This window comes from Micromys minutus (genome assembly GCF_963924665.1).
Source record: "Micromys minutus genome assembly, chromosome: 13".
Lineage (NCBI taxonomy): Eukaryota > Metazoa > Chordata > Mammalia > Rodentia > Muridae > Micromys > Micromys minutus.
Window position 1 is genome coordinate 13739329 of NC_137982.1, and position 27810 is coordinate 13767138.

The following is a 27810-nucleotide window of genomic DNA, read 5'->3' on the forward strand; positions in this document are numbered from 1 at the left end:
TCTCTCTCTCTCTCTCTCTCTCTCTCTCTCTGTGTGTGTGTGTGTGTGTGTGTGTGTATAAATGGATGGATAGATGAATGCAGGAGCGAGAACAACTCACATTCTTTTTAAGACCACAGACAGACTATTTTATGGGAAGCTTGATATACTGCTGAAAGATGCTTTGAATTTTTCAATGATCAAATATACATGATCAAGCTGTGCATGTTAGGGTGGCGAGCTGTGCTGACGGTCAATGGCTATTGATCAGGCTGTTAAGTATTTCTGCTCAGTTTTAGAAATATAGATAGATCCCAGATGATTTAAAGAATTGGATAACTAAGATACTAGCATTTGGTTTCTTTGGCAAAGAGAAATGGCTAGTCAACTGAAAACATCTCTACCATTGCTTAACATCTAACTGAAAAGAAAGGAAGAAAAAAAAAGACCTTAGAAAATGGGAATTTCATTAGCAGATATGTTTTTAAAAAATGAAGTAAAAATATTCCAAAGTAATCACTTTACTTGACCCAGCTTTTTTTCACAGGCTCAGAGTTTACATCTGTCTGTCCATCCATCTGTCTGACACACACACAGACACACACACACACACAATTTTGCAACCAGTTTTGATCCACACTGATGCACGGCTGAAGAGATGAAGAGGAAACCATTTCTTGGGGTGGGCTCTAAAGTCCTCCACCCTTTCTGCTTAGAAACCAAGCTAACTGGCCACATGGCTTTCCCCAATTAACTAATTTCTCATTAATCTAAAGATCTATTTAGAAAGGTGTGGAGGGGGTGGAGGATAGAGATGTAAAGATAATCTCTAATTGGTCTGGAAAATTTAGTCCATGATACCTAGGAACAAACCTCCTTTCTTCTTTCAACCCCTCCTCTCTGGCTCCTTTTTCTGTCTCTCTGTCAGTTTTTCTTCTAGAAATTAAAAAGTGGACTTGAGGGGAAGGAGTTGCATTTTGTCAGACACCCAGGGTAGGAGAAGGAAGTGAAAACGAACTTTTAAAATTTTATTGTTATATAGCAATCTTACTTATAACCAGCCAGTTAGGTATTTTGTTAGAGACACACATTCAGGAAAATCATCTCTCATGCAGATTGTAAAACTTAAGCAAACAGACAGGACTGATAGTTGGGGTTTATTTTCATATCTTAAAAAGACAGAGTGTAGATTTTTAGATTTTTTTTTCTATCTGCAGAACATTCTTTTCAGCTATGTATGTCTCACCAGAGGGGCTCAGACATCCGTATTGACAAATCCCCCCTTGAGATGGAACCAAAATTGGTCTGCTCTCTCTCTCTCTCTCTCTCTCTCTCTCTCTCTCTCTCTCTCTCTCTCTCTCTCAAAGAAAAAAAAAAAAAAAAAAAAAAAAAAAAAAGGAAAGGTTGATCCATCCTGAAATGGATGAATCAGCTCTGATTGGGTGGACATGCCCTTTCACCTCATTGTGTCTGACCTATCACTTAATTAATCTCTCCCAGATGCAGAGCTGTTGACAATGCCAACGATAAGCAGTATTTGGAACAAAGCAGGAAGCTTTTAAAAGAACAAACCACAGTGAGGTTTGAGACTCTTAAAGATGTGTAAATCATCAGCTTTGGAAAGCCGAGTTTGTTAGAACATAGCTGAATGTCAGAAATGGTCCCATGTTTGCTACAAACTTCCTGTGCCTTTCTTAAGCCACTGATGTCTATGTAGATCCATTTTCTGCCTCTCCCACCTCTCCTCCTGCCTCACTTTCTTCTGCCTGTCCCTCTGTCTGGACTCAGACTACCCATGGCTAGTTTTCTGAAAACTGTCCTTTGCTTCTTAGCCTTGTTTTGGGCTCTTTAGATGCTTTTTATACCATTAGGGCTATCAAGGTGGTCAGCTTCAGAGGCTTTAAGTGACAAAATATTGACCGCATTGCCTAGTACCTATGAATGTTTGTGCTGGAGGCACCTTGGTGGCATGCAGAGGTTAGTGCCTTAATTAAACAACTTGCTAATTGCTGTTTAAGTTACTATATAGAGAAAATAAAATGGGTATGTAAAACATGACAATTTGAGGAATTCATATAATATATATATGTATGTATGTATGTATGTATCTATATCTATATATCTATATCTATATCTATATATATATATCTGAAAAGATTGTTTAAAAACAGGTCCCAGAAACTGCTTTACTTGTCATCAACTATTCAGCTGAGCTTCAGTTAATGGAAATATATGGTCTGGGACCCTTAGCTGGGTCTGATGGATGGAAGAGCTTTGTTGAGTCTGGTGCAGGTGGCACTGTTTAATAAGCAAGGGAAGAGTGGGTAATGTACTGCTTGCACAGAGAAGTAAATGCAAAATAGATCACTCTAATTATGGCTGCCCCCAGAAATGGATGCAAGCTGAACCAGCCAAACTGATTGGGAAGTTTCAAACAGATCCAATTGTCTACTACCTTTCCTTCTCCTCTTCCTCCTTCTCCTAGTCTTTCCTTTCTTCTTATTCACTTTTGAGAGCTAGCACAGTGGTTTGAAAGTCAATTTGGAAGGGCTTGTATGACTCCAAACAAGCACAAATTAAAAGCCCGAGTCTTTCAACCTATCAATGTCTGCCTTAACTGTCTAGGACCCCTTTATTGGAGGGTTAACTTCAGTGATAGTACAGGGACATCAGAACACCTCTTCCTGCCAGAGATTCCCACAAGCTCATTGAAAACTAGTTTTCATATTTCATTGCAAAGTGTCAGAGATTTGTTTTTGTTTTGTTTTGTTTTAATCTCTTTATGCTTGAAAAAATGAGTCTATAGGAAATCAAAGTGTGAATACTTAAGCAAACAGAATTTCCCATATACCTGCAAGGGCTTTAATGATTTCCATTCATGCAAAGATAATCAATGGGACATTAGTTGTTTTAATTAATGGGAGAATAAAAAATGTTGGGGGAGGGGGTGCCTAGAGGCTGGGCTTTAGCTGAAGCATCTGTGGGAAATGACTCATTTCTCACCTAAAGAGACAATGGCAACTTCCCTGGACAGCAATAAAGATTTGCTAATCAGACCCAGGGAAAAGTTGGGTTAGGGATACTGAAAGGTCTTTTGCTTTGGATGAGATGATAGTCATGTTGACTATTTTCTCTTCCAAACTCACTATTCCTGTTGGAAGGTTGGAAAAGTACCTGAACCCACACCAAAGAGAGGAAGTTTCTGGACTCTCAAGGAAAGTGCAATTTGAGTTGAAGTCTATCTAGTATGACCTGTGATGGTAAAATCATGTCAAGGCTGGAGTGTCCCTTGATTAGGATGACAGGAAGGGTAAGGTTTGAATGTGCTAGATGTGGGATGACTTGTAAGCAGCAGTAGTGTCAGTAAATGGGTAAGGTCTTTTGGCCTTTGGTAGGGGACTCCTGGAGAAATCCAACCCAGAATCTTGAGGCAAAACCCCTTTCTGGTCTATGGAAGTATTTACCAAACCTACCGGCTAGTGAACCATAGCTGGGCACCCCAATCTATTAATACTTGTATATGTGAAGCTCATAAAAGATTTATTAGAGGAACTTGTGTTCAAAATGTAGTTTAGGGTGTCTTGCATTCTGAGAGGGATGGTGGAGATGCCTTTGAATAAAGAAAGACTGGTGGGAAAAATTTTCCAGTATCAAGTGCATGCAATTAGAAGAGATGTCAGCCACCTGGTGGTTCTTCTACTCTCTCTCCCATCACCACCATCCTTACTTCCTCCTACAAAACCTTCCTGATTCTCCTTTAAGCAACTAAGGTTCCCGATGTGGGACAATTTATTGCTTTCTTTAATCTGAAAGTCTGAAAACAGGGGTTAGCAAAATGTTCATTATAGGGCTGACTGCTATTGTGGACTAAGTTAAAAAGAACTGATCCTCTAGATACAAGATATCCTTGAAGCACATAGATTGCAAGTCCTCCTGTTGTAATAGTCACTTTCCTTTTCTTTCCAGAGCAGAGTGTATCTTTTTGTGGAAATGAGGTAGGGGAAGGAGGAGAGTGCAATTATTTATTGTGTATTCTGTTGCAATTGTTCTTTAAGAATAATTTGATCTGACAGATTTATATTGTTGGCAATGTGATTTGAGGAGGGCCCAGATACAAACTTTCCACACCCTAATCAATAATGGTAAATTGTTTTTGCTGAAGGTGAATAATCTCTGACCTAGAATTCCTATGTCTTTTACCAATTCCCTGTAATAAAATTGAACATTTTGTCACCACTTTGAGAAACACTGCCAAACACCTTAAAACACATGTCACATGCCAGCAGCCCCTCATTTCTCTCCTCCGGGAGTTTCTACATCTGGAACCATAATCACAGATAAAAACCTTGACAAAATTGCATCTGAGCACATTCCTCTCCACAGCCCTTACTTTCTCATAACATTTAATACAATATTAATACCTGCTACTGAAAGGCAGGAGGGAGGAAAGGGCTGCCAACCTTCACATTTCCCCATGCATCATGTTCAAACCTGAAATTCACACTTCGTGTTTCATTTTAAGTTCAGTGCATTTAACAGGGCCCTAGAGAGAGAGAGCGTGAGCCCTGGTTAGTTCCCCAACCTTCTCAGCTGACGCCCAGGGAGGCTCTCCCCCCCCCCCAATTGTTCAGATCGCTGCAGGGAGAAGAGGAGAAATCCGTCTCCCGTCTGCCTGCCATGGGCCAACCTACTTGTCTCTTCTAGTGTCACAGACATGGGGCTCCTCTTGGAAATAATGAAGGTCCCACTGACTTATATTGTCGATACTGGTGATCAGCAGATCGCTGTATGGTATGACCAAAACAATGAACAGATTCCATAGTGAACGAGTCAGGCCTGAGCACAGTTGCTGCTGCAGACAACCTCTCTCTCATCAATATAAAGCATCTTTCCCTTACCCGAACAAGGCCTGTAAGCCCGGGGGTGGAGGACAGTCCTCATTGAAGATGCAGGGCTCCTCGACAGTCTCGGTGACCCTCACCCCCCCTTCTCCTGGTGCTGCCTCCTCCCCACACTCTTTTGCCTGATGGGGAAAAATCATTTCATTTTTCTGCTCTATAAGAAAGAAACAGGTTAGAAAGAAGGCAAAAGTGCAGGAGCCATTCCCCAATGGGGTCTCCTGAGGGCATGTGGAGTAACCTGGAGACCATTTTCAGATGCTGGTGGCTTTGTTCAGTTGATGCTCTCAAAACAGATCAGGTCTCTTCCCACTTAAAATGTAAGCACCCAGGTTTCTGAAATTAGTAACCAGCATCAGTAACAGGAGAGAGAGAGAGAGAGAGAGAGAGAGAGAGAGAGAGAGAGAGAGAGAGAGAGAGAATATTTATACATTTATCTGTGCAAGACCCACTTTAGTAAGCAAGGAATGTAATTTGCTGAACGGTACAAGCAAGCACAGAGAAGTTATGCTTTACACAGGGGACAAGGGCAATAGTGGCGGGCCACTGGCTCTGTGACTGAAGCCAATAGCTTTAAGAAAACAGTCCTTTCCGTTGTGAGGCCGAGAAGAAATGTTGGCAGAGTCTCTTTCTCCCCCACAGTTGTTATTCGAGAGGTTTCCGGAACCCTAAACCCCAGCTTCATCCTCAGAGCTTGAGGCAATCCTTTAGTAGCACCAAGCGGGAAGCCCCAGGCAGGAGAGTCTGGGACCAAAGGGTGGGGCGGTTCCCCAGTGCAGAGCCCTTCTGGATGGTTCCCCAGTCCGAGGTTTGTTCTATCTGCCTTTCCCTCCGGGAGACTCCAAGGGCTGTAGAAATCTGGGCGCCCGCTTGCTCGCTTGTCAAAAAGCAAACTGTCTTCACATACTCCAAGAGTAACATCCCTGCCTAGGAAGAGGAAGGAAAGAGGCAAAATAAATAAAACCAGTTAATGTTGTAGTTAACTTGCAAATCAAGTAAATCTGTTGGTGCCGTATTTGAGAAATAAACCATGAGAGCGTCACAGCAAACACACACTTCTGAACGTCTTCATTTTGATTTAATGGTATATCAGCGTCAACTATCGCTTCCTCTGCTGGTACACTCGGCCTGATGCCGCGGGAGGAGGGTGCCCATGTTTATCACCGAGTGAGATGACTAATTACACCTTGTCAATCACCGGCTATGAAGACATAAAACCAGCGCGCACAATGAAATAGTTGCCTGCAGCGTCAATTAGTTGGCGATTCCGAGGGTATTTGCGTGGCCCTGCTTTGGCCGCTCTAATAACGGGACAGAGCGCCGGGAACAGCGCGCAGATCAATCACCCTGGTTCCGCAGCGGCCGGCGCCCTCCTCCCCCTCTCCCTTCCTCCAGCCTGGCCTCACTTTCTCCCTGGGCTGGGCGCTTCCTCCTTCGGCGGTCCCGGCCGGGTGGCGCCGCCAGCCCCGGGAGCCCCGGGAAGTTTGCGCGCCGCATCTCCGCAGCCGGCAACCGGGATCCCCGCAGCCTTCGGGGAGCGCCAGGGCTGGTGGCCCTTTTGTTGGAGAAGGCGTGGAGGAGCGCTTTTGTTCTGAGTTAGTCACGGTGGCCGGCTGGAGGCTGCTACCTCATTATGCGGCGGGTCTGCTAGTCTGCGGGGAAGCAGATGGTGGGGAGGTAGGCAGTGGCGACAGTGGCCAGACCTGAAACCCGTTCACCTGTCACCTTCTACAAAACGCAGGGTACTGGGAACTGAGGGTGTTTTACCCCTGACAGGAGGGGGTCGAGGGCATTTGTAAATGTTTCAGTTACCTGTCCTAGCCTGATACCCTCACCCCCACCCCATCCCTTGCCTTTCTCTTGGCTGCGGCTCCTCGCACTGTGTAAATGTCACTCACGTGTCAGAATCTGTGTTTACAGCCTGTTCTTTGCCTTGCCTAGTCTCCCAGGACAGGGCAAAGCGGTTGCACGACGTCCCCCAGTGATTAACAAACTTAGCGGCCTCTGAATCCAGGGCCGGGATGCCCAGATGCCTCCCCGCGGCGGGAGATGCGCCTGAGCGTCCAATAGACTTGGTATTGCGTCCTAGTCAGATGCGAGGAATAAATAGAGAAGTGCCCCAGGTGGGGATCCCAACAGCCGGAGAGTTGAGGCTAGGGATGGATGGGGACTGCCGGTCAGAGAGGTGGGTACTGAATGGTATACATCTCTTTATGAGTATAATTCCCTATCCTCTGGGCACCTTTTAACAAGAATCACCAAGTATCCCCTCCCCAGCTCTGAAGGCAGCCCCTTGAGTCCAGCCAGAACCAAAGACATCACCCCAGGCTTCCTACAAAGTCTCCTGCCCCTAGAACAACCCCCAGATCAACACTGGTGACTCCCAGATTCAATTTTCATTTCCTATTTTCTTTGAGAAAAAAAAAAAAAACTGTCCCAGATATCCCAGTATAACGTGCTAATGTATTCCGAGAGTTGACCATAGGCCAGCGTTTATGTGGACACTGAAGAACTCTCCGTGTGATTGCACATGTTCATGCCTGTCTTTAGATTGATGGTCTTTCCCTAGAGTTTGGGCACCTTTGCACATTCAGTGTGCACACACACATGTATAACTTGAAGAGTTTTGGCAAACACACTGGTAGGAACTCACAGAAGATTAAGTAGGCTCTCCTTAGCACACAAGTGTCAGTCCTGGGTGTCCAGATGCCCCCTTGGGTATGATGTTCCTGTACTGTTGTGCTGGTTATGGTTTTGCCAACAATGATAAAATTCAGCTGGTTGTATTTTTGACAAAAGAGACGAACGTGAGTGTTTTCACACATGGACACAAGCTTAGGCACCACGAGTGTAACACATACTTGTGTGCAAAAGTTATATACACTGTGTAAAAAGCGTGACTTCATGCTGCCTCAACTGTGTGTCCGGTGAGACAAACTACAGAGGTCCTGGCTTCCCTTTGGTTGTGCCAGGCAAGCAGACTAACATTTCACACTACATTTCTACTCCCTATCATATGGAAAGAAAGCAACTTGCAAAATGAACACAGAAAAGGAGTTTCAGTAACTGACTTGACCTTTCCTTCTTCACCCAAGATTACTTTTTTTTTTTTTTAACTTCTCTGTGCCACCAGACACCTAGCAATTGCCCTGGATTCAGACAAGAGACTCAGTGCTAGCAGTTGGGATTTGCTGGGCAGGCCGTGTTATTGTTAATTCTGGTGCAACCAGGTGGCTGGGTGGATCCAGATTGGGTGTGAGGGCGTGCTTGCTAGTGGGATGGAGTACCCCACAGGAAGAGAATGGGCCTGTGGTCTTTAAGAACTGCCAAGTATACCCCGGAGTGAGAAGGTCTGAATAGAAAAAGAAAAAGAGGGAGCGGTTAATAAATTCGCTGAGTGCCTACTATGTTCTATACATTTTCCATTCATTTCTTTCATCACACCCAAACACCTAAGAGGAGGGGACCTTCTTGTTTCCCATTGAGAAAGTTAAACATTGTAAAGGAGGTTGAGTCACTCTCTCAGGATCACACTGCACGTACATGGGAGAGTTATGGACTCCTTGTTTCTTTTTCTGAGTTCCTAAAGACATGCCTCCAGACTGCAGAGCTTTGGGGAGATTCAGGAGCAGCATGCCTGGCAGTATAGTCCCTAGCTCGCTTGCAGCAAGGATGTCATTGCTCTCCTGGCACTTGCGCCTGGTCCCCGGGAGGGAGGGCTGAGCCGCTGCTCGCAGCGCGGAGAGTAGTGCCCCAGCCCGAAGCCCAGCTGGGCGGGAAGCAGCCGAAGCCTCTTGAAACTGTATTCCCGGTCTGTCTTCTCTGCCCCTCCCGACTCCCAGGTTCCAGAGGCCAAGGGGGAGAATGGAGACCTACTCAAGCATCCTTTGGCAGCTCTTTCTTAGGATAGAGACTCCAGGAAAGGTTTAATTTTCCTTCCTGAAGAAACACAGGAAACTGTTCGCAGCTTAGAAACTCCAAACCCCGCGCTCTCCCTTCTCCCTCCCTTTCGCCTCCTCCTCCAGCCTCGCCCACCAGCTCCCACCACCTCCTCTCTCCGCTCCTCTCCTCCTCTAGCCTCTCCCCTCCCTCTGGGTCTCCCGCCTTCCCGGAGCACGCGCTGCCAAGGCCTGGGGCGCCGGGTGGCCAATGGCACGGCGGCAGGACGTGATGTCAGGCGCGGCTGTAGAAAAGGCGCGGAGGCTTGCGCTGGCGCGGACTGCGGAGCCGAAGCTGAGCTCGGCGCGCGCTAGGGTAGCGTTGCGCGCGGCTGGGCCCGCGGCCGGCAGCTCCTCCTCCCACTCTGCTCCTCCTCCTTTTTCTCCTCCTCCACCTCCTCCGCCGCCGCCTCCTCCTCTTCCTCCTCCTCCTCTTCAATTCTCCCGGTGGCTCGGCTCAGCTCGCAGGTTTCGCGGAGACCCCTACTCCAGTTCGCCTTTGGTTGGGAACACACCCCGGGGGGAAGAGACGTCCAGGCATCTGGGCCGCCGCGGGCACCTAGCTGTTCCTGAGTGAACCCCGACTGCAGCCACCGCCGCCTGGGGCAGAGTTTGCGCCCCTGATTTGCGCCCTGGGCGCCAGAGCCCAGCGAGCGATGCCTGCGGCGTGAAAGCACCCACAGCGGGCGCCGACCTCTGCCCTGGTCTCCCGCCCCCACCTCACACCCTGCCCTTGTGACCCTGGCTTCGGCGCCGCCACCCAGGCGCCCCGCGATGTAGCTGCCCCCACGCCTCGGCGGGAGGCGTCCTGGCCCGCGGGCGCCCGGGGCCGGGAGCCCGGCCTGGGGGCGCAGCCGAGCTCGGGCGGGGCCGGGGCCGCGGTGGCGATGCATTGGGCCGGCTAACGCCGGGAGCACCAGGCAGCTGAGGCGGGGGACAAGCCCTTCCTCGGGGCAGCCGCGTCCCCGGTCCCGCCGCGATGCTGTTCCACAGTCTGTCGGGCCCCGAAGTGCACGGGGTCATCGATGAGATGGACCGCAGGGCCAAGAGCGAGGCTCCGGCCATCAGCTCCGCCATCGACCGCGGCGACACAGAGACGGTAGGCGCGCTGCTGTGGAGTTGGGGCTGAGAGCTGGGACCTGGCGGGGCCAGCCAGCGTCTCTGTTCCCCGAACTTTAGGTAGAGTCCTCCCAGGCGCACGGGACCAAGGCTGGGAGATCCTCGGACAGGGTGTGAGGCCCGGGGCGCCAGACTCAGGGGAAACCCGGTTTCTAAAGCGGAGGAGGGAGTCAAGGTTGAAACCCAGATCTGTACCGCTAGCGTGGAGGAGAACGGCCGTTCTAGAAGTGGAAGCGCGAGGCCACTCTCTTCTCCCCGCTCCCGTAGCTCCGGTCCACAGTCTTGACTCTCCACCACTCGGCTGCTGGTCCTGGCGCCGACGCCTCGGGAAAAGGGAGAACCGATGAAAGCTCTAGCCGGTTTGAGTCGCTTTCAGTCTTCTGGCAGTCTGGGATTCTCTCCTTAGCTCAGTTTCTGGGCCCTGCGACATCTGGGCCAGCACTTTCCGTTGATCGGGACCCGTGTTCCTAACTGGCTAGATTTGGCTAGGCAATGGTTCGGAGTTCAGGCTCCGGCCTGGCTTCTGCAGAAGGAGACTCCATTAGGTTCTCTGTACCTGGCTCTGCCGTCCCGGCCCCAAATAGCCTCCCCCGGGGCCAGACTAGCAGACGCTGCCTAAGCAGCGGCTGCAGTGACCTTTAGAGACCGAGGAGGTGGGAAGCCTGGGCCGAGATTCTCTTTTCTAAAGCCACAGCTCCGTGACCTCCGGGTTTCCTCTGAGCCCTTCGTCCCGGATAAACCTCCGCCGCTCATTTTGGTAGAGGGAAAATTCAGATTTGGCCTGACTTGCACCCTCCTGGAAGGTCGCCCTATATCCCACTTAACCTTCTTGTAAGACCCAAGCGGGGGAACCAGAAGTTGCTGGACCTGCTCTGGGCTGAACCTTTGGTCTAAGGATCAAGAGGCTACTGAGCTTAGGACCAGGAACCCTGCTGCCTCTGTTAAGAGGAGTGTGTGTGGAGACTTTTAATACTCACCTTACTTTACCCCCTTAGTTCTTTTCTGAGGCCCAACACTTTTAATAAACACTTTGAGGAATTCCCTTGGAGAGCTTGGGAGAAGAGCCCCCTTCTGTCCCAATACTTAAACGCTGCGGGGACATTCCTGGGGCAAGGGCATGGGGGCAGGAATAGGGAGATCTAAGGCCCGAGAACAACTTAGAACTGTAAAGAGGCGCTGCAGCTTGGCTCCGTGGTTGCCTGGAGCCTGGGCCTGTTAGATGAAGAAAAATACGGGCTGCCCAGCTAGACAGTCTTCTAGGCGGGTTTCAAGGATAGCCAGGGCCAGGGAAGGAGCTCAGGGCGAGTTTTCTTGGTGGGAGCACAGCTAAAGGTTGTTCCTTACGGCGGTGTTCTGTCTTTCTCCTTTTGTAGACCATGCCGTCCATCAGCAGTGACCGGGCAGCGTTGTGTGCCGGCTGTGGGGGCAAGATCTCTGACCGCTACTACCTACTGGCGGTAGACAAGCAATGGCACATGCGCTGCCTCAAGTGCTGTGAATGCAAGCTCAACCTGGAGTCGGAGCTCACCTGCTTCAGCAAAGATGGCAGCATCTACTGCAAAGAAGACTACTACAGGTAGATCCTGCCCAGACCCTGCTGGCCTTCAGGGGCCCACGCCTTCCCCCTTTGCTTTCACTCCCAGGGCAGGCTGCCCTACCCCAAGACCCTTCTTCTCCAAGCCAGTACCCACCAACATTTGATGACAACTTTCTAAATTAGCAGTTTGGGGGCACCCTTCGAAAAAATCATGAAGTTTAGGAACAGAGAAGCCAACAGTACCCTCCTTTCAGAACTTAGGGTGCTTAAAAAGTCAGCCTGGGTGGGTGGGTGGGGTCTTCACTGCTACTTCCCCTTCTGAAGTTTCTTGACTCAACTAGAGGAGCCGGAAGTAAGACACCCTGAAACCCTGGCAGCCTGGCTGATCTGAGACCAAATTGGAGGGAGAGCTAGGGTAACTCAGCAGTTCTGCGTCTTTGGGGGTTGGGGGTGAGGCTGGAAGTCAAAGTTGGCCAAGGTTAAAAAGTAAAGACCAAGGTCTTCTTTCTCTTCCCCCAGCTTTAGAGTTAGGTCTATTTATGGATTCTCTCTGTGTGTCTCTGTCTCTATTTCTTTCTTTCCCCATCTCTGTTTCTTCCAAATTACAGCGGTGTGTAGGATTCCCAGGTGCTGGTCTGGAGGGAAGGGGCAAAGGTTGAGGAAGGGGTAAGTGAGGGAGTTTCTCCCCAGTCTAAGTAAAGTCTTTCTTAAGACTTGCTCAGATTCTGAGTAAAGTAGACTCTCCTGTGGATGTGAAGATGGCGAAGGGAAACTATTTCAAGCAGGGCCAGGCCTGGGTTAAAATCTAGTTTCCTCTTCGCTCACCTTCTAACTGGAGTTCAGGCTGTCCATCTTGAGAAGGGGACCCCCACCCCCCCACCCCCTGTGACAGCAGCAGCACCTGGAGGAGGAGTATAGGGATATGGGGGGATACCCAACCATTTGTCCCCACAGCCCCTCCCTCCATGGTCCCCACAGGCGGTTCTCTGTGCAGCGCTGTGCCCGCTGCCACCTGGGCATCTCGGCCTCAGAGATGGTGATGCGTGCTCGGGACTTGGTTTATCACCTCAACTGCTTCACATGCACCACGTGTAACAAGATGCTGACGACCGGCGACCACTTCGGCATGAAGGACAGCCTGGTCTATTGCCGCTTGCACTTCGAGGCACTTCTGCAGGGCGAATACCCAGCACACTTTAACCATGCCGACGTGGCAGCGGCGGCAGCGGCAGCCGCAGCAGCTAAGAGCGCAGGATTGGGCTCAGCCGGGGCTAACCCGCTGGGTCTTCCCTACTACAACGGAGTGGGCACTGTGCAGAAGGGGAGGCCGAGAAAGCGCAAGAGTCCAGGACCCGGGGCAGATCTGGCCGCCTACAACGCCGGTGAGTGAATGACCGTCTGAAGCTTTGGCGGCATTGCGGGGAAGATTTCGGTGTGCTTGGTGTACAGCGGGTACTCTGGTCCCTTTACCTACGCACCAGTGTGCCCGGTAGAAAGGACTTTAGCACTCTGGCTTCCTTCTAATCGGTGCTCCTTTGGTTGAAGCGTTAGGCGAGAATGCTTTAGTTCATTGGTGATCTAGGTGCAGGACCTTGTGGCTGAGAAATTGTATTTTGGAGGTACCTTTGGTTTGCCTCACCCGCTTTGCTGTGCAGAAAGTACGGAGTGTGGATTGTGGGGGACGTGGGGCGGGGAGGGGGGGGAGAAAGAAAGGCGGCGCCGACACCGACACCAAACAGTCTCCGAGTGGTAGTTGGTGGTGGTGTGTCAGAGGAGAGGGAGACCAACAGCTCTAGGCAGTGAGGGTCCCAAGAGAAAAGGCTGGCAGTGGCCGTGAGCACCATTGGATTTGGCTTGCAGCCCGGTTATATGGAATGTCCCCAGGGCGACAGGCTTGGAGCTGTTACCAGCAAGGGCTATGGGTCCTTCTGTCCAGCCGGATCTTCCAGGTCTTGGGGATTTTCTTTCCCCTCCTAGCAAGCAGCTCTCACCAAAGGGAATGAAGCTGGCAGGTCCTCATAGTGGGTTGTGAGGGGCTCAATACGCATTTCTTTGTCGCACGGGAAAAGCCCAAGCGCACTCCTGCACCATCCTGCCTCTGAACTGTTGCGGAGGTTCTGAGGCCCAACAACATCTGCCCGGAAGTCTGCAGGGCCAGGAAAGGTTTAGGACCCGCCTGGTTTTCGAAATAGTTTATTTGCAGTCACTTTCCCCTCTTAAGTTTGTAACAACAAATATGATGCTCAATTTTTTTTTCTTTCTCCGTTTCCCCCTAGTCTAAATCACAAGATAAGGGCAGGGGTTTACAAAACCAAAACAAACCAAGCAGTAGACTGGCTGTGGCTGGAAGGGGATTGGGGGGGAGAGGGAGAAATTACGGTCATTAGGGTTTTAACTGGTCTGAACTGAGGGAAATGTGGGCTAGTGTAGGTCCTTTTTTTTTTTTTTTTTTTTTTTTTCGGTCCAACGAAATTGCTGGATAGAGGATCCTGGGACCTCTTAGGAAGGGGGAAAATGCAGCTCCCGGTTGGATAAGTGTGATAAAGTGGTTGTTGGTTCAGCGATTTAAAATTTGTCGAAAGTACTACTAAAGATAACGTTCCTTAGAGCTCACACCCTCATCACCCACTAGCCTTAAAATAGAGTAGATCCGGTCCAGGCCCGTGTCTTCCCAAGCCAAGAGGCATCTATTTATCAGGTGGGCCAGCTTCCCTAAGAAAGAGGGGACTGGGGTCTGCTCTGGGGTGTCTGGTGTGTGGGGAGTTGTCTGGTGTTTTCTTAGACGCACCAGTTTGGCTCCCGGTTTGTGATTGTGCAAAAGGAGAGTGAGAGGTTTAAGGATTTATTTTTGCTTTTTGTTGACCAGCCTTGTCCTTCCCAGGAGGCAGCGGGAGATGTGGCTGGTTGCTGAGCTCCGGAGAGGCCCCTCTGCTACCTCATTTTTCTCTTTGGCCCCCACACTCGTTCATTCCCGTCCTTTCTGTTCTTTTCTTTAAGCTTCTGTGTTTCTCGGTTTGTCTGCTACTATTGAGCGCGTGGGTCTCGGCCTTACCCCGCCTGGACTCTTAGTCCTGGAAGGAATGGCGCTCGGGCCCACAAGCAGCGGCTGTGCGGCTCAGTTATTCGGGGCTCCCGGGACTAAGTTGCTTGCCGGGCCTAGCCAGACTTCCCTAGATCTTTCTTTCCGACTCCTCCTTCGTCTCCGGGCGGGCGCCCGCTGGAGAGATGTGGCAGCAGTGTGGGCCTTGGGGTGGCTGGGGTTGGAACGTGGGACCCAGAATGAGAATGAGGCTGTGGGCTGTGTGTACAGGCAAGTGCTCGTGGAAGGGGAACGCGTGCTTCAGATGCGAGGACACCAGTTTGCTTGTGTAAGCGCCCCGTACCCAGGGGCCAGACACAGGGACACTTTGCAAACGGGAGCTCGGGGATGGGGGTGGGGTGGTGCTGTCCTACCGAGGGAGGTAGAGCTGGACGCTTGGTGGGAAGGGGCGTGGGGGGGGGCTGGGCCTGGGGCTTCTGGAAGGGTGACCCAGGCCTCAGGTCGTAGGGTCGGAAAGTTCTTCCGGGGCGGGAGCTGTGGCCGCCCGCCTCCCACGGACCCTCTGGTCTTGGCGCGCTGCCCTGGTCCCTGTGGCAGGATACAATCTCCCTCAAATCGGAGCGGGACTGCAGGTCCGTATGGGGCTCACGATCAGTGGTCGGAGCCCGCGAGGGGCCCCGTACGTGCACTTTGCGGCTCTCTTTGCGCGCCACAGCCGCGGGAGTCTCGAGCAGATCGGCTGGCCGGCTCGGCCTCCCTGAGTCCCAGCTTTGTGTGTGTGTGTGTGTGTGTGTGTGTGTGTGTCTGTGTGTGTGTGTGTGTCTGTGTGTGTGTCTGTGTATCAGTGTGTGTATGTGTATGTGTGTGCCTGGCGGCGTAATTACTGATTTGATTCCAATCCATTATTTAGACAATTGAACCTACAGTCTCGTCTTTAGTAAAATGAGGCGAAGTCAGATTTGATTACAGGTTCAGTCCCAGCGACAAGAGCTCGAAACCCGATGGGTTAATAACAGATCACGAGTAAATTATTCATGATTTTACGAGCTCTTTAGCTCCATTGAATCGGCCTAATTGAGAGGAAAAAGGGGGGGGGGAGAAAGCCCTGGTCCTCCCCCCCCTTCTCTCAGCCCCTCGCCCCTCCCCAGACCTGATCTTGGGGAATCCCTGCACGGCCCCGGGCTTTAAGGGCGCGAGTGGGGGGGGGGGGTCTTCCACTGTCCAGGCTCCTCCAGGTCCAGCGCCAGCTCCAGCTCCAACCTGGGCCTTCACGCCGGCCGGGCCTTGGCCGGCCACCTAGGGCTCCCAGGCTCTTCCCTCCTAGCTCGACTTTCTAGGCAACAGCCGTTTGGAAAAAGTCTTCTCCATAGGGTCCTTGTCTCCTTGAGCCCCGGGATTAGTTCTGTCACACGGACTCCCCACCACACCCCCCCTTTATTTCCCAGACTCTGCATTCAGCGCTCTGTCTCCCTCCCCCCCTACTGCCCCCCTTCCTTGCTTTCCCTTCTCGTTGCCACAGCTTCTAGTTCCCTACTCCTTTCCCTTGGCTCTGTCCAGTTCCTCCCTTTGCCCCCATTCTCTAGCTTTCTACCCCTGCTGTCTCTTCCACCGCCCCCCTCCTCGGTACCACCTTCCCCCATAGTAGGCCGCTCTCAGGGCACCTCCCTTGGGCCTACAGGGCGCCAGGGTCCCCACGGAGCTCATTAACAGCAGTGAGGCCCAGGTGGGGGCTGGGCAGAGGGATGAGCCCAGAGATTCCCCCTGGGGGAGGCCTGCCCCAACCCGGCAGAACTGGGGGCTGGGAGAAAGAGGAGGGTCCATTCCCTTGTGGTTTAGTGCTGCTGGCTAGTGGGAGTCATATTCTGGTCCCCCTTTAAATTCTTCCCGATGGATGTTCTGGATAGGAACGCTCGTTGAAGGAGGGGGTGTCTGGATGCTTTGGTACACGTGGATACAAACCCTGACGTAGGATCTGATTTACAGCTCAGGCTTTGAAGTAGGATCCATCCAGGCAGTGGCATTTGGGTAAGAGTAAGGGTGTCCCCAGAGAGGGCTTTTAAAGTAGTGTTGTCCGGATAGCCACTTAATTCTGAATTTTGGGCAAAAATTTAGAAGTGTCCTAAACAGCATATAAAATCTTAGACAAAATTTTAGTTTCCTTTGGGTCCATGCAATCTTTGATGGTTGACAGTTAAAAAATATCTGTTGTTTATCAGAAATTCAAATCTAACTAGATACTGATTACATTTATTTGCTAATTTGGGCACCTCTATTCTAGGCACGAACTATGTTGAAAGATACCTTCCCAGCTCTGCAAAGATGGGGTGACTTGGGATGAAAGGGGGGTTACTGCATGCCCTCATCAGCTGAGCAGTTATTGACACCCAAAGTTTCTAACCCCTTCCCAACCAAGAATCCTCCACAGAGCTGAGTAGAACCCCTTAGGGTGGGGACAGGTTCCCTAAAGAGTCAGGTTTTCTCGATTCCCCTGGAGGCAGAGCAGCAGGAAAAGGGAGTGGGGCTCCCGTGTAGACTCAGCCTTTACCAGTGTGTGAGAGTGACTCCCTTCCCTTGGCTTTAGTTTCTTCACCTCTAAAATGGGAACATTAGTGCTGGGATAGAGACACATGTAAAGCCAGAGCCTAAGGTGGGCATCTAAGATAAGTTGCCTTCTTCCTCCAACTTACGTCAGTCCCTCCCAGTCTGCTGCTCTCCTCCGAGGATGGATAAGCTTCTTATAGCTTCCCTGAACTCTATTTGCTTCTTCTGCAAACCTGGGGAGCAGCTCACAGGTCAGCGCTGAAGACAAAGCTACAAAATGCAATTCTCAGCTGTAGACCTAGCCATGCCACCCCCATGCTCACTGGGTCCTTGGGGGGGGGGGGTGTTGATGAAAGTGGGATGAAATTGAGACTGTCAGGAACTTCAGGGCACTGGTGCCATTCACTGCTAAGGGGAGATGGATACTGCAGGATTTTTCTTGGTGAGTAACTTGGGAAACAAAAGAGTGCAGGACGGGGGATGGCAAGCCCACACCACTGTCAGAGCCTGGCTTGCTGCCTTCCCTTTGTGTCTCAACATCTGTAAAAAAAAGAGTTGCTTTAACTATCCAGCAGCTGTGTGCTTGCAAAGAAAGCCTTTTAGGGGCTGGCAAACTAGCCCAGTGGGTCGAGGGACTTGCTGCCAAGTTTGTAGACCTGAGTTCAATCCCCAGAACCCCTTTTCTTATCCATACACAAAATGAACACACGGAAAAGAGTAAGGAGAAAACCTTTTAGTGCAGAATCTGGAATCCAAATACTCTCTGCTGCTGCTGCTGCTGCTCTTCACATTATTCTTGCGACACGGTGGCTTCCGGGTTTTGTTTTTCCAAGGTTGAACCCACTATTTCCTAGACAGGTCTCATTTTCAGAGAGCTTCATTTTCTCCATATCTAAAATGGGGATATTATTCCCATTTCAGCATTGTGTGTGCACACAACCGGGTTCTCGGACTAGATGTGTTTGTCAGTGGGCGGTGTGGACTTGGCGACCAGGCAGAGTCAGGAAATTCACCTGCTGCTTCTGCGTCCCCTTTCCCAGCGCTGAGCTGTAACGAGAACGATGCGGAACACCTGGATCGTGACCAGCCCTACCCCAGCAGCCAAAAGACAAAGCGCATGCGCACCTCCTTCAAGCACCACCAGCTTCGGACAATGAAGTCTTACTTTGCCATTAACCACAATCCCGATGCCAAGGACTTGAAGCAGCTCGCGCAAAAGACCGGCCTCACCAAGAGAGTCCTCCAGGTCAGCTGGGCCAGGGTGGGGGCATCTGGAGCTGCCAAGGCCTGAGGCAGAATCTCACACGGACCAGGACTTTTGGAAGAACCTTCTGCCTATCTGTCTTTGCCCTTTTCTCCCTTTGTAGTTTGTCTTAGGATGTCAGCCTTTTTACCATCACATATTCCCAGTTTTTTGTCCTCATTTTTCTCTCTTTGTGTGGCCCTCTGTCTCCACTCTTGGCTTTTTTTTTCTCCTGGTGGTAAAGCGTTCTTAGTTATCATCTATTACTCAAATGATTCTCCAATGTGTGTTTGAAGAGGCTCAAGTATTTCAGATGAATCCAGAGGCCCCCTGCTTTGTCCCCACCCAAGGGACTTTTAGTGCCTTAAGTTGTTCCTCTCTGTCCATTTGCCCCCGTGTCAATCTTCCTCTTCTTGGATTTTCCTCTGGCAGCTCTTACTTATCTCCTGGGTTGTCGTTCGTTCGTTCGTTCGTTCATTCGTTTGTTTTATGTTGTCTGTCTCCCAGACTTTACAGGAAACAAGGATTGGAGATGGTGTGGTGTTCTAGACAGGATCTGGAACTTTCATGGCATTTCCATGCTTCCAAAGATGTTGAAAATTCTAGTCTGGGGCCCAAACTTGTGGCACCATTTTGGGACAACAAATTTCAAACTTTCTGTTTTTCTGATACTCATTCATAGCGCTAAACAAACCTCTTATGCACAACCCCCGCTTCAGTTTACAATACGTGAAATGCACGAAGAATCACCCAGCCATGCCACTGATGGGAGGTGCTACTGAAGTGATGTTAAGTGACAATAACCTGATGCTTTATGCTGGGTGGACGCTAGTTAAAAAAATAGCATTAAGTTAGTTAGTTATGTTTTTAACTGAGATGAACAGTCCTGGTTGTTAGACCTCAGTTTCCCCATCTTACAAGGCAGAACCTCCCTCACCCCTCCAGGAAAAGTTTAACCAAAACACAAAACAAAAGGAAGTTTGACCAACCCGATTTGTGCAAGGACAGATCCTGGATATTGAAAGCTGAGCAAGTGACAAATCAGAAGAGCTGCACAGCCTCTATTAAGAAAGTTTCAGTGTCTGTCAGAAAGCAAAACAAAACTTAATAGGGTGTCTGTCAGTGGTGATGGGCATGACTGACTTTGGTGGGAGTGAGGGTGCAGACCTCAGAGATCTACAGACCATGATGGAACCCACCAGGTGGCTACCTTTGAAGTCTCTGGGTGTCACTTCAGCCACTGGTGATGTATCAAGGGAAGTAAGAGAGGTCCGATAGCATGCTGCTGAGCCTCTCTGAGTCAGCCCCTCACTGTTTGGTCTGTGCTAGGTAGCCTTTGGTTCTTCTGGCCTGGACTATGGCTGGCTGTGGGGTGGGGTTTGCACTGCTGAGGTCAGTGTTCAAGTTACTCTGGCCAGTTCTCACGACTTTTACTTTCTTGGGGATAGGTCTCAGACCATCCTTGGAGACCTCCTGCTGCACCCCCCCCCACCTCAGAGTTCTCTCCTTTAGTTTGGGGATAGCCCAGGCTGAGGACTTAATACTTTTCTCTGGTTTGTAGCTTCACTCTCTTTCTAGATGCCTTGTGGGATGCTGGGAAGCAGGGGAGATCTGGAGTTCAGAAAAACCTGGGCTCACAATGACCCCATGGTTTATTTCACCTGCTGTGTGTCTTGGACAAATCAGTTACCTTCTCTGAGCCATAGCTTTCTCATTTGTAAAAAGGCCACCAATTAGGGCATGTCTTTCTCCCAGTTGTCTAGACTAAACTCACAGTTCAGTCTTAATAGTCGTGATACAGAAGAGTCCGACCCTGCTTCTTTGGAGGTAGGAGGTAGTAGGGTTTCCTGGCTTAGAAGCACGTAGTATTTTCAGCTTAGCTCTCTCTTATTCCTTTACCTCTTGGAGACAGGCTCTAGGGCACTTAGATGAATTTTGGTCCTGGCCTGGAAGACACTCATCTGTTGGTTAGAGACAACTACAGAGCAACCAGTTTCTCCTTGGAGTAATTAGTTTCGGATAGTGGTGGAATGGATCCTGCAGGCACTCTATGTCAAGTGTTAGGACTTTTTTTCCCACAGTGCACATGAGCACATGAAGGCCGAAATAATTTCTGCCTGCCCATAGCCACACTTTGCTGGCAATTGTTCAGCCAATGGGCAGAGTACCCTCTCCTCTGAGCCAACCCAGGCTGGCGTTCCCGAGAGTTTGAGCATCGCTTGGGGCCTGTAGCTTGGGGTAGGGTCTCTCTTCCTTCCGCACCTCTTGCCATCTTCTATACAAATAATTTTTCTTTTTAAAGAGCCCAACTGCAAAGCGTCTTTTTAGCCACGTAGCTACCTCACCTTAATCTTTTCCTGCCTGTTTTACAGTTGAGAAGATTTAGATTTGTTTTTGTTTTTCAAGACAGGATTTCTCTGGGTAGCCCTGGCTGTCCTGAAATTTGCTGTGTAGACCAGGCTGGTCTCGAACTCTCAGAGATCCCCCTGCCTCTGTCTCCCAGGCACTGGGACCAAAGGTGTGTACCATTACCACCTGGCAGCTGAGTAGGGTTGTTTTTTGGAGTTGTTTTTTTTTTTTTTTTTTTTTTGTATTTTTTTTCTTACAATTTTATTTTTTTAAAAAAGAGAGATACATGTACAGATTTTTAAAAGCATTTTGGCATAATACTATATGAATATATTTTTGTCAGTTGAGTAGGGTTTCTAAGAGGTATAAAATTAAGTGATTTGCTGTGGACTACACAACCAGGAATGGCCAAGGTGGGGCTTGCTCCTCATTGCCCTGCCTTGTCAATGGGACACCTTGGCAACCTAGGCTGGGAGTGATTTGGGGTGAGACAACTGTTAATGTGGCTTTGGAAGGTGATGGACTGGCTCAAATCCCCCTTGAGTTACCTGCCCTGAGGTTTGGTGCTCCTCTCTGACCCCAATACCCTATCTGTGAAATTTGAAGGAGGCTAACTTACACTTGGGGTAAAGCTGCTGGCTCAGATGGCTACTTGCACATAGTAGGTCTCTATTAAGCAGTTTCTCAAAAGGGCAGGTTAGCCCATTCCTGTATATAATCCCAGCAGTTGGGAAGCTGAGGCAGGGAGACCTCAAATTTAAGGCCAGACTAGGTAGGCTGCATGGTAAGAACCTGGTTGGGGGGGTTGCTTTAGTGTTTAATTGGCATACAAACAGCCCTGGGTAGATTGTCAACACCACAAACAAACAAAACTATGTTAGAAAATAAAGTCAGATAAAATGATTCTAGAAGCAGTTCACCAGCTTAGTGGTACTAGATCCTTTCGTGTTCCCTAACACCCCCCCCCCCTTTTCCCCACAAGCCATGGTTCACCTCAACCCTTCAGAAGTTTTCAGGACAAAGGGATTGAAATTGAGTTGTGTTCCCAGAGGTGAGCAATGCATGATATGTATGAGGGAGAATGGTGGCCCTATGGTGGCCCTATGCAGCATTTCGTATATACCGTGTGAGCTCCACCAACATTGTAAGCCAGGGGGTGCAGCATCCCTGTTGGAACCTGGAGGCGGTTGCAATGAGGTCCTAGTTCAGCTCTCCTGCTCCTGCTCTGAATGATCCTTGGTGTTAACTCATCCAAGTCTCAGTGACCTCAGCTGTATTGCAGTTGGTAGAGTGCTAGCATAGCATATCGGAAGCCCCAAGTGTGATCCCCCAGCACCTCGAAAGCTGCACGTGGTAGAGCATGTCTTTTACTCTAGTATTCAGTAGAGACAGGAGGATCAGTTCAAGTGAGTTCAAAACCAGCGTCGACTATGTGAGTCCCTGTATCCAATAATGATAACAATAATGAAAACACTAACGCTTACCTGACTGGATATTTCAAGGAGAAAATGAAGGGATTGGCTCCGTGCACATATGTTAATGTCACATAGCATTGTGTCTTTGTAGGGATTTCAATGTCTTTAGTTTTTTTTTTTTTTTTTTTTCTCCCCTTATTTTATAGTTGGGAAAACTGAAGTTCAGTGAGGCTTGGTTTAAGCTAGGAGTTAAGCTCAGACTGGTCTTGAGTCCAGGGATCTATCAAAGCATGGGATTGTGACTTGGACCCAGCTGCAGAATGCCGAGGTTCCAGGAATACATAGCAACACTTTGAGGACATCAGAACTTCCATTTGTCACCACCAGCACATGGCAGCCACAACACTCATGGTCCAGAGTTGGGGAAGGTGACCAAGAGGAGTCACAGTGGCTTCCTGAACAGAGGTTTGTTATGACATGCCTTGCCGGTGTGGACTTCCTAACCACATCCACACCTCTTGTCCTTGGAGGGTATGCAGATGCCCTGGGCTCCCTAAGGAGTGGTCAGCTGATAGATCTGGGTAGGTGAAGTCTCTGTATGGATTCCTGGTATGAATGTAAAAGAACATTTTAAGTGCCAATGGCTCAAAACTATTTTCCCCATCATGTTAGTTGTCATTAGCCCGGAAGAGAATTCAAAGGGGTGCAGTAAGAGCGTGCAGTGGGCATCTGAGCGGGTGTAGGCAGTAGCGCAGACTTCCCTGAAGGGCAAGCGAATGACTTCATCTCCCTGAAGCTCTGGTTCCTACTTACAGCATGGTCATTGTCCTGCCTGGCTTTAGACAACCTCAGGGCAGACGTAAACACACTGGGAGGGAGTCTCCCAGATGAAGGGTCTTGAATCGTTTGTTTCCATTCTTATGGTCACAGGGATCCAACCCAGGAGCTTGCACATGCTAAGCAAGTGCTCTTCCACTGAGCTGTGCAGGAGAGGAAACATCCTCCCAGAGAGGTGGAAAAACTTCCCAACATGTCACAGCAATTCAGCGACAGACCTGGGGGCTTGAAATTAAGAGCTCTTGAATTCTACCCAGTGCTGACTGTTTTTTAGTTCTTTGAAGAAACTTTTTATAAAAGGTTTATTTATTTTTACATGCACTGATGTTTTTGCCTGCATGAATGTCTGTGCGAGGATACCAGAGCCTCTGGAACTAGAGCAGTCAGTGCTCCTAACCACTGACACATCTCTCCAAACTCTGAATAAATCTTTTTTTTTTTAAAGATCACAAAATAGAGACGTCATTCAGACCCATAAGACAAATAGGGAGAAATGTCACTGTGAAAACACAGACCCCAGTAATTCATAATTTTGAGGCTAACTGGTCGGAGACAAGGAAGGGACTTAAAGGATCCACATGTCAGTTCCATTTATCTCTGGCTCTGACACTAATATGCAGGCCTATACCACAGGATTATTACAGGGACCATGAACTAACATGGACCAAATGCTTAGAGCTTTGTTCAGCTAGTGCCTGACTTAACTACAGAGGGATAACGACCACCATTAATACCTTCTTTATGAATTATAACACCAGAGGCTGTAATTGAGTTGTTGGTATTTGTTTCTAAAGGAGGATTTTGTTTTTTGAGACATGATGTAGTTCAGGTTGACCTTGAGCTTGATAGGTAGCCTAGGATGACCTTGAGCATGATAGGTAGCCTGGGATGACCTTGAAGTCCTGATACTCTGTCCTCTTCTATATATATATTATATCAAGCTCAGGATTTAATACATGCTAGTCAAGTACTCTGTAGACTGAGCTAGATCCCCAGACTTTGGGAAGGAGTGTCATTTCTCTTTCTGTACCTCAAGCTGGCTTGGCACTCACTCTAGCTGCAGACTGTCCTCAAACTCATGACAATCCTCTTTCCCTGGGTGCTGTAATTTTTCATCCCTTCTCTTTTGTTGCATTTCCCCCAGGACTTGGTCAAGTTGCTGGGGTTATGCTTCCACAGCTTATCTGGTTGGCACTAGACATAACCACTGCTGCGCTAAGAAATGTCCCAGTCAGCATCTTTGGGTATGAGGGGTCACCTTTTGGATGGCTTCTTTAGTGTTCCAGTAGACTTGGTGGCAGTTCCAGTGGGCCTTGTTTTGTCGTCCAGGCTGGCCTGGAACTCATGATCCTGCCATCTCCTTGCTTTTGTCTTGAGTGCTGGGGTTGCAGGCCTGTGCCTCCCTCTCCCAGCCTCCTCAATGAAAGCAATCAAGGGACAGAGGTTAGCCAGCCTAAAAAAACAGCTCTTTAGACTGTTGGCGCCTAGGCAGGGGTCACATCGTGACGCTGTATCTTCACTCTCCTGGGACTCACCAGGACCCATTCTGAGCCGGGCTGAAGCAGTGACTGCAAGGCCCAGGATGAGTTGTGTCCTGATGGTTCTGTCCCTGAGCTTGTCCTTGCTGTCCCAAAAGCACAACCTCAGACCTCTGCATGTAGAGTGGAGCTCAAGGAGGATGGGTAGGTAGAACAGATTATTTTTATATGCTATTCACAGCTGCCCTGGGATCCCAGCCCATGTGAACCCCAAGAAGCCTTAAAGACATGTGCCCCAGCCTTCCTTTTGTACAAGTAGGAAGCAGGCTCAGAGGACAGGATTAACTAGTCAAAGTTCACTTGGCTGGTCAGTGGCAGAGGCAGGCCTGAAAGATATGTCCAGTGCTCTTTCCACTGCCCAAGCTGCTTCAATCATTTGTTCATTCATTCATTCATTCAGCCGTTACTTGCTGACCTACTCAGGAGCGTAGGTAGGAAGAGCATGGATATTCCTATGGCAAACATCCAATCTGCTTAGCTTCTGTATGACCATGGGTATGTAACTTTCAAATCTATAAAATGGAGCTAATAATAGAAACCATGTACCTGGCTCACTGCAGGTGTTAACCAGGGCTGGAACAGGGTGGCAAGGTACCTGACACAAGTCACATGATAGCATGTCACCATTTCTAGAGTGTGATCCACAGCCGCAGTATTACATATATTACCAACATTTAATTTTTACCTTCTCTGTTCTATTCCTAAGGTTGGACAGGGTCCCCGCCCCCCAATATTCCTTAGGGAGAGGAGTTTTTGAAATGCTTATGATTTTGGTAAAGCCTTGAATAGCCAGGTTTGAGGTTGACCTTAGATTTCCACTGAGCAGATTCCTAGTGCCTGGGATCCCGTAAAGCTGAGAACCGCAGCTGTGAAGATGGTGTCATTGTTTACACATGAGCTGTTGGGGCAACGCCTGGGAAATAGCTAACAGGCAGCAGCTTAGGGCTTCCAGCCTTCCTAAGGTCCTGGGGCCCCTGAGGAGGAACAGTGAGCCCACTCCCAGGACTCAAAGGGCTCCTCCCCTCCAGCTCCTGCCCACATGCTTTGGCCAGGACAGGGGCTGGGGAGCAGCAGCAGGAAGGCTCTGGTGACCTTCATGAGACTGAGGAAATCATGTCCTCCATCCATTCCCCAGCTACCCCCTAGGCCAGATGAGCAGAGTCTCCCACTGCAGACTCTAGAGCCAGCCAGGTAGGACCTGGCCATCCTAGATGGGCAGTGCCACGCTCGGGTGGTCTCTGAAGCTTCACGCCCTTCTGCTAGCCCTGCAAAGGACTGATAAGCTTCCTTTAGGCAGAGAGCTGGAGAAATGTGCTTTCTCCTTGAGGGGATCAGTGTTCTAGGGATGAGCTTTGTTCTCTACTTCATGGGGGACATATCTTTCCTTCCTGCCAGACTGAGCTGCTAATTGAGCCCAAATTCTGTCAGGACATCTGAAGTGGGGGCTTGAGGCCACAGGCTTCTTGCAGCTGGGGTGGTCCTGAGGGGAGGGTGAAGTCAAGAGCTGGCCCATCCCACCCCTGCCAGAGACACTGGGAAGACAGGCAGATGTAGACACATCTGGAAACACGCAGCTGGACAGCCTTGAGTCCTCAGAATCCCCAAGGCACTTTGTTTTATGGGGAAGCGTCTGGCCAGGGGCTCTCTTAGGCAAAAGGAAGTGGAGGGGCCCAGCCTTTTGGACTTTTCCTTTGGGAGGAATAACTACCCAATCCCCACTAGTGCCCAGGATTTCCTTTAGCACTGCACAGGCTCCTTCATACCACAAAGTCTCTGCTGTAGAGAAGGCTTGGGGGAATGTGGGTGAGTTTTGTGCACATCTTTACTGATATGAACAGGGTGTGTGTGTGTGTGTGGCTATAAGTGTGATGTCTCTCTTCCTCTCTCTCTCTCTCTCTCTCTCTCTCTCTCTCTCTCTGTGTGTGTGTGTGTGTGTGTGTGTGTGTGTGTGTGCGCGAGAGTGTGATGTACCCCAGGAGGAGTGAAAGTAATCCTTCAGACTGTCTCTCTGGTATTCTCTGCACTTCAGTGCTTCCTTGGCTGAGAGAAAAAAGTAGGATCCTGACCACTGCCTTATTCCTAACTCATTCATTCATTCTCACGTTCTTCATGACATTCTAGTGTTTATGGACAATGACCATCAGACAGTGAAAGAAAGATTGACCTCATAAGAACTTGTGGGGAGTACTGTCTACCCCAGGCTTTCAATTGTCTGTGGCTCAAATTTGTTTTTTGTTTTCAATGACAGATGTGACAAGAGCCACCTATTTCAACTACATCTAGTGGCTACATTGAAAAAAGTATAAGGAAACAGATAAAATGAATTTTAATATTTATCATTTAATCCAACACGTACAAAATATTTTCTCTATGATCTCAATCATTAATATTGTCCCTTCTTTCTTTCTACACTGGCTACATTTGGCTACTGGCATTTCAAGGTCTCAGTCTCAGTCCCACGGCAAGAAGCTCAGTACTGAAAGAAATGTCCTGGCAGGAAGGCAACCCGGTCATAGCCACCAGAGAAAATAAATTTTTATTTTATTTTTGTAAAGAGAAAATGTGACATGGGCTTTCTAGACCTCCTGCCAGGCCAGGTTGAGCTGAGTTGAGCATCCATGAGTTACAGCTTACCCCCCCCCTCCCGTCCGTCCCCACCTCCCCCTAACCAGTCTTCCCCTGTTGTTCCACACAGGTCTGGTTTCAGAATGCCCGGGCCAAGTTCAGGCGCAACCTTTTACGGCAGGAAAACACGGGTGTGGACAAGACGTCGGATGCCACGCTGCAGACAGGGACGCCGTCAGGGCCCGCTTCGGAGCTGTCCAACGCCTCGCTCAGCCCCTCCAGCACTCCCACAACCCTCACAGACTTGACTAGCCCCACCCTGCCGACTGTGACGTCAGTCTTAACTTCTGTGCCTGGCAACCTGGAGGGCCATGAGCCCCACAGCCCTTCACAAACGACTCTTACCAACCTTTTCTAATGACTCGCCACCCCCTTCTCCCCAAGCCCCCACGATTTCTTTAAAAAAGAAATTATCTTTAGTTGAATTCCAAGTGTATTTTAAAAATAGAGGTTTGAGCAACTAACTAACCACGTTTTAGGATCTCGCCTGGAAACAGAGGGGGAAAAAAAGAATTGTGCGTCAGGCTAACGCAGCGGTGTGTGCTGAGGAATTACTTGGGAGATATATCTGCAACACAACATTTGTGTCCCTGTACAGTTTTGTGGACTGAGCGAGGAAAACAACAAATAATTTAAGTTGGCTGAGAGCTTCCGTATTTTCAAAGACTGCCACGTGCCTTAGGAATACTGTTTTATCTTCATACTTTGGATGAATTGTTCGTTTTTTTTCCTCTCCCTCTTTTTCTCTCTG

General features: G+C 49.4%; 1 protein-coding gene across 3 annotated transcripts; it reads left to right on the forward strand.

Moving 5' to 3' along the window:
- Positions 1-9794: 9794 nt before the first annotated feature.
- Positions 9795-27417, forward strand: LHX2 (LIM homeobox 2; the record flags this gene model as incomplete). 3 transcript variants are annotated; one of them, XM_080927542.1, is made up of 5 exons in its annotated part: positions 9795-9914; positions 11308-11510; positions 12426-12853; positions 18093-18298; positions 27130-27417. In XM_080927542.1, 5 exons carry the CDS (start codon positions 9795-9797, stop codon positions 27415-27417), a joined length of 1245 nt encoding a protein of 414 aa, XP_080783668.1. The 3 variants fall into 3 exon arrangements, with proteins under 3 accessions (XP_080783668.1, XP_080783669.1, XP_080783670.1); XM_080927543.1 differs by having other exon boundaries at positions 12450-12853; XM_080927544.1 differs by lacking the exons at positions 9795-9914; positions 11308-11510 and having other exon boundaries at positions 12674-12857.
- Positions 27418-27810: the final 393 nt, after the last annotated feature.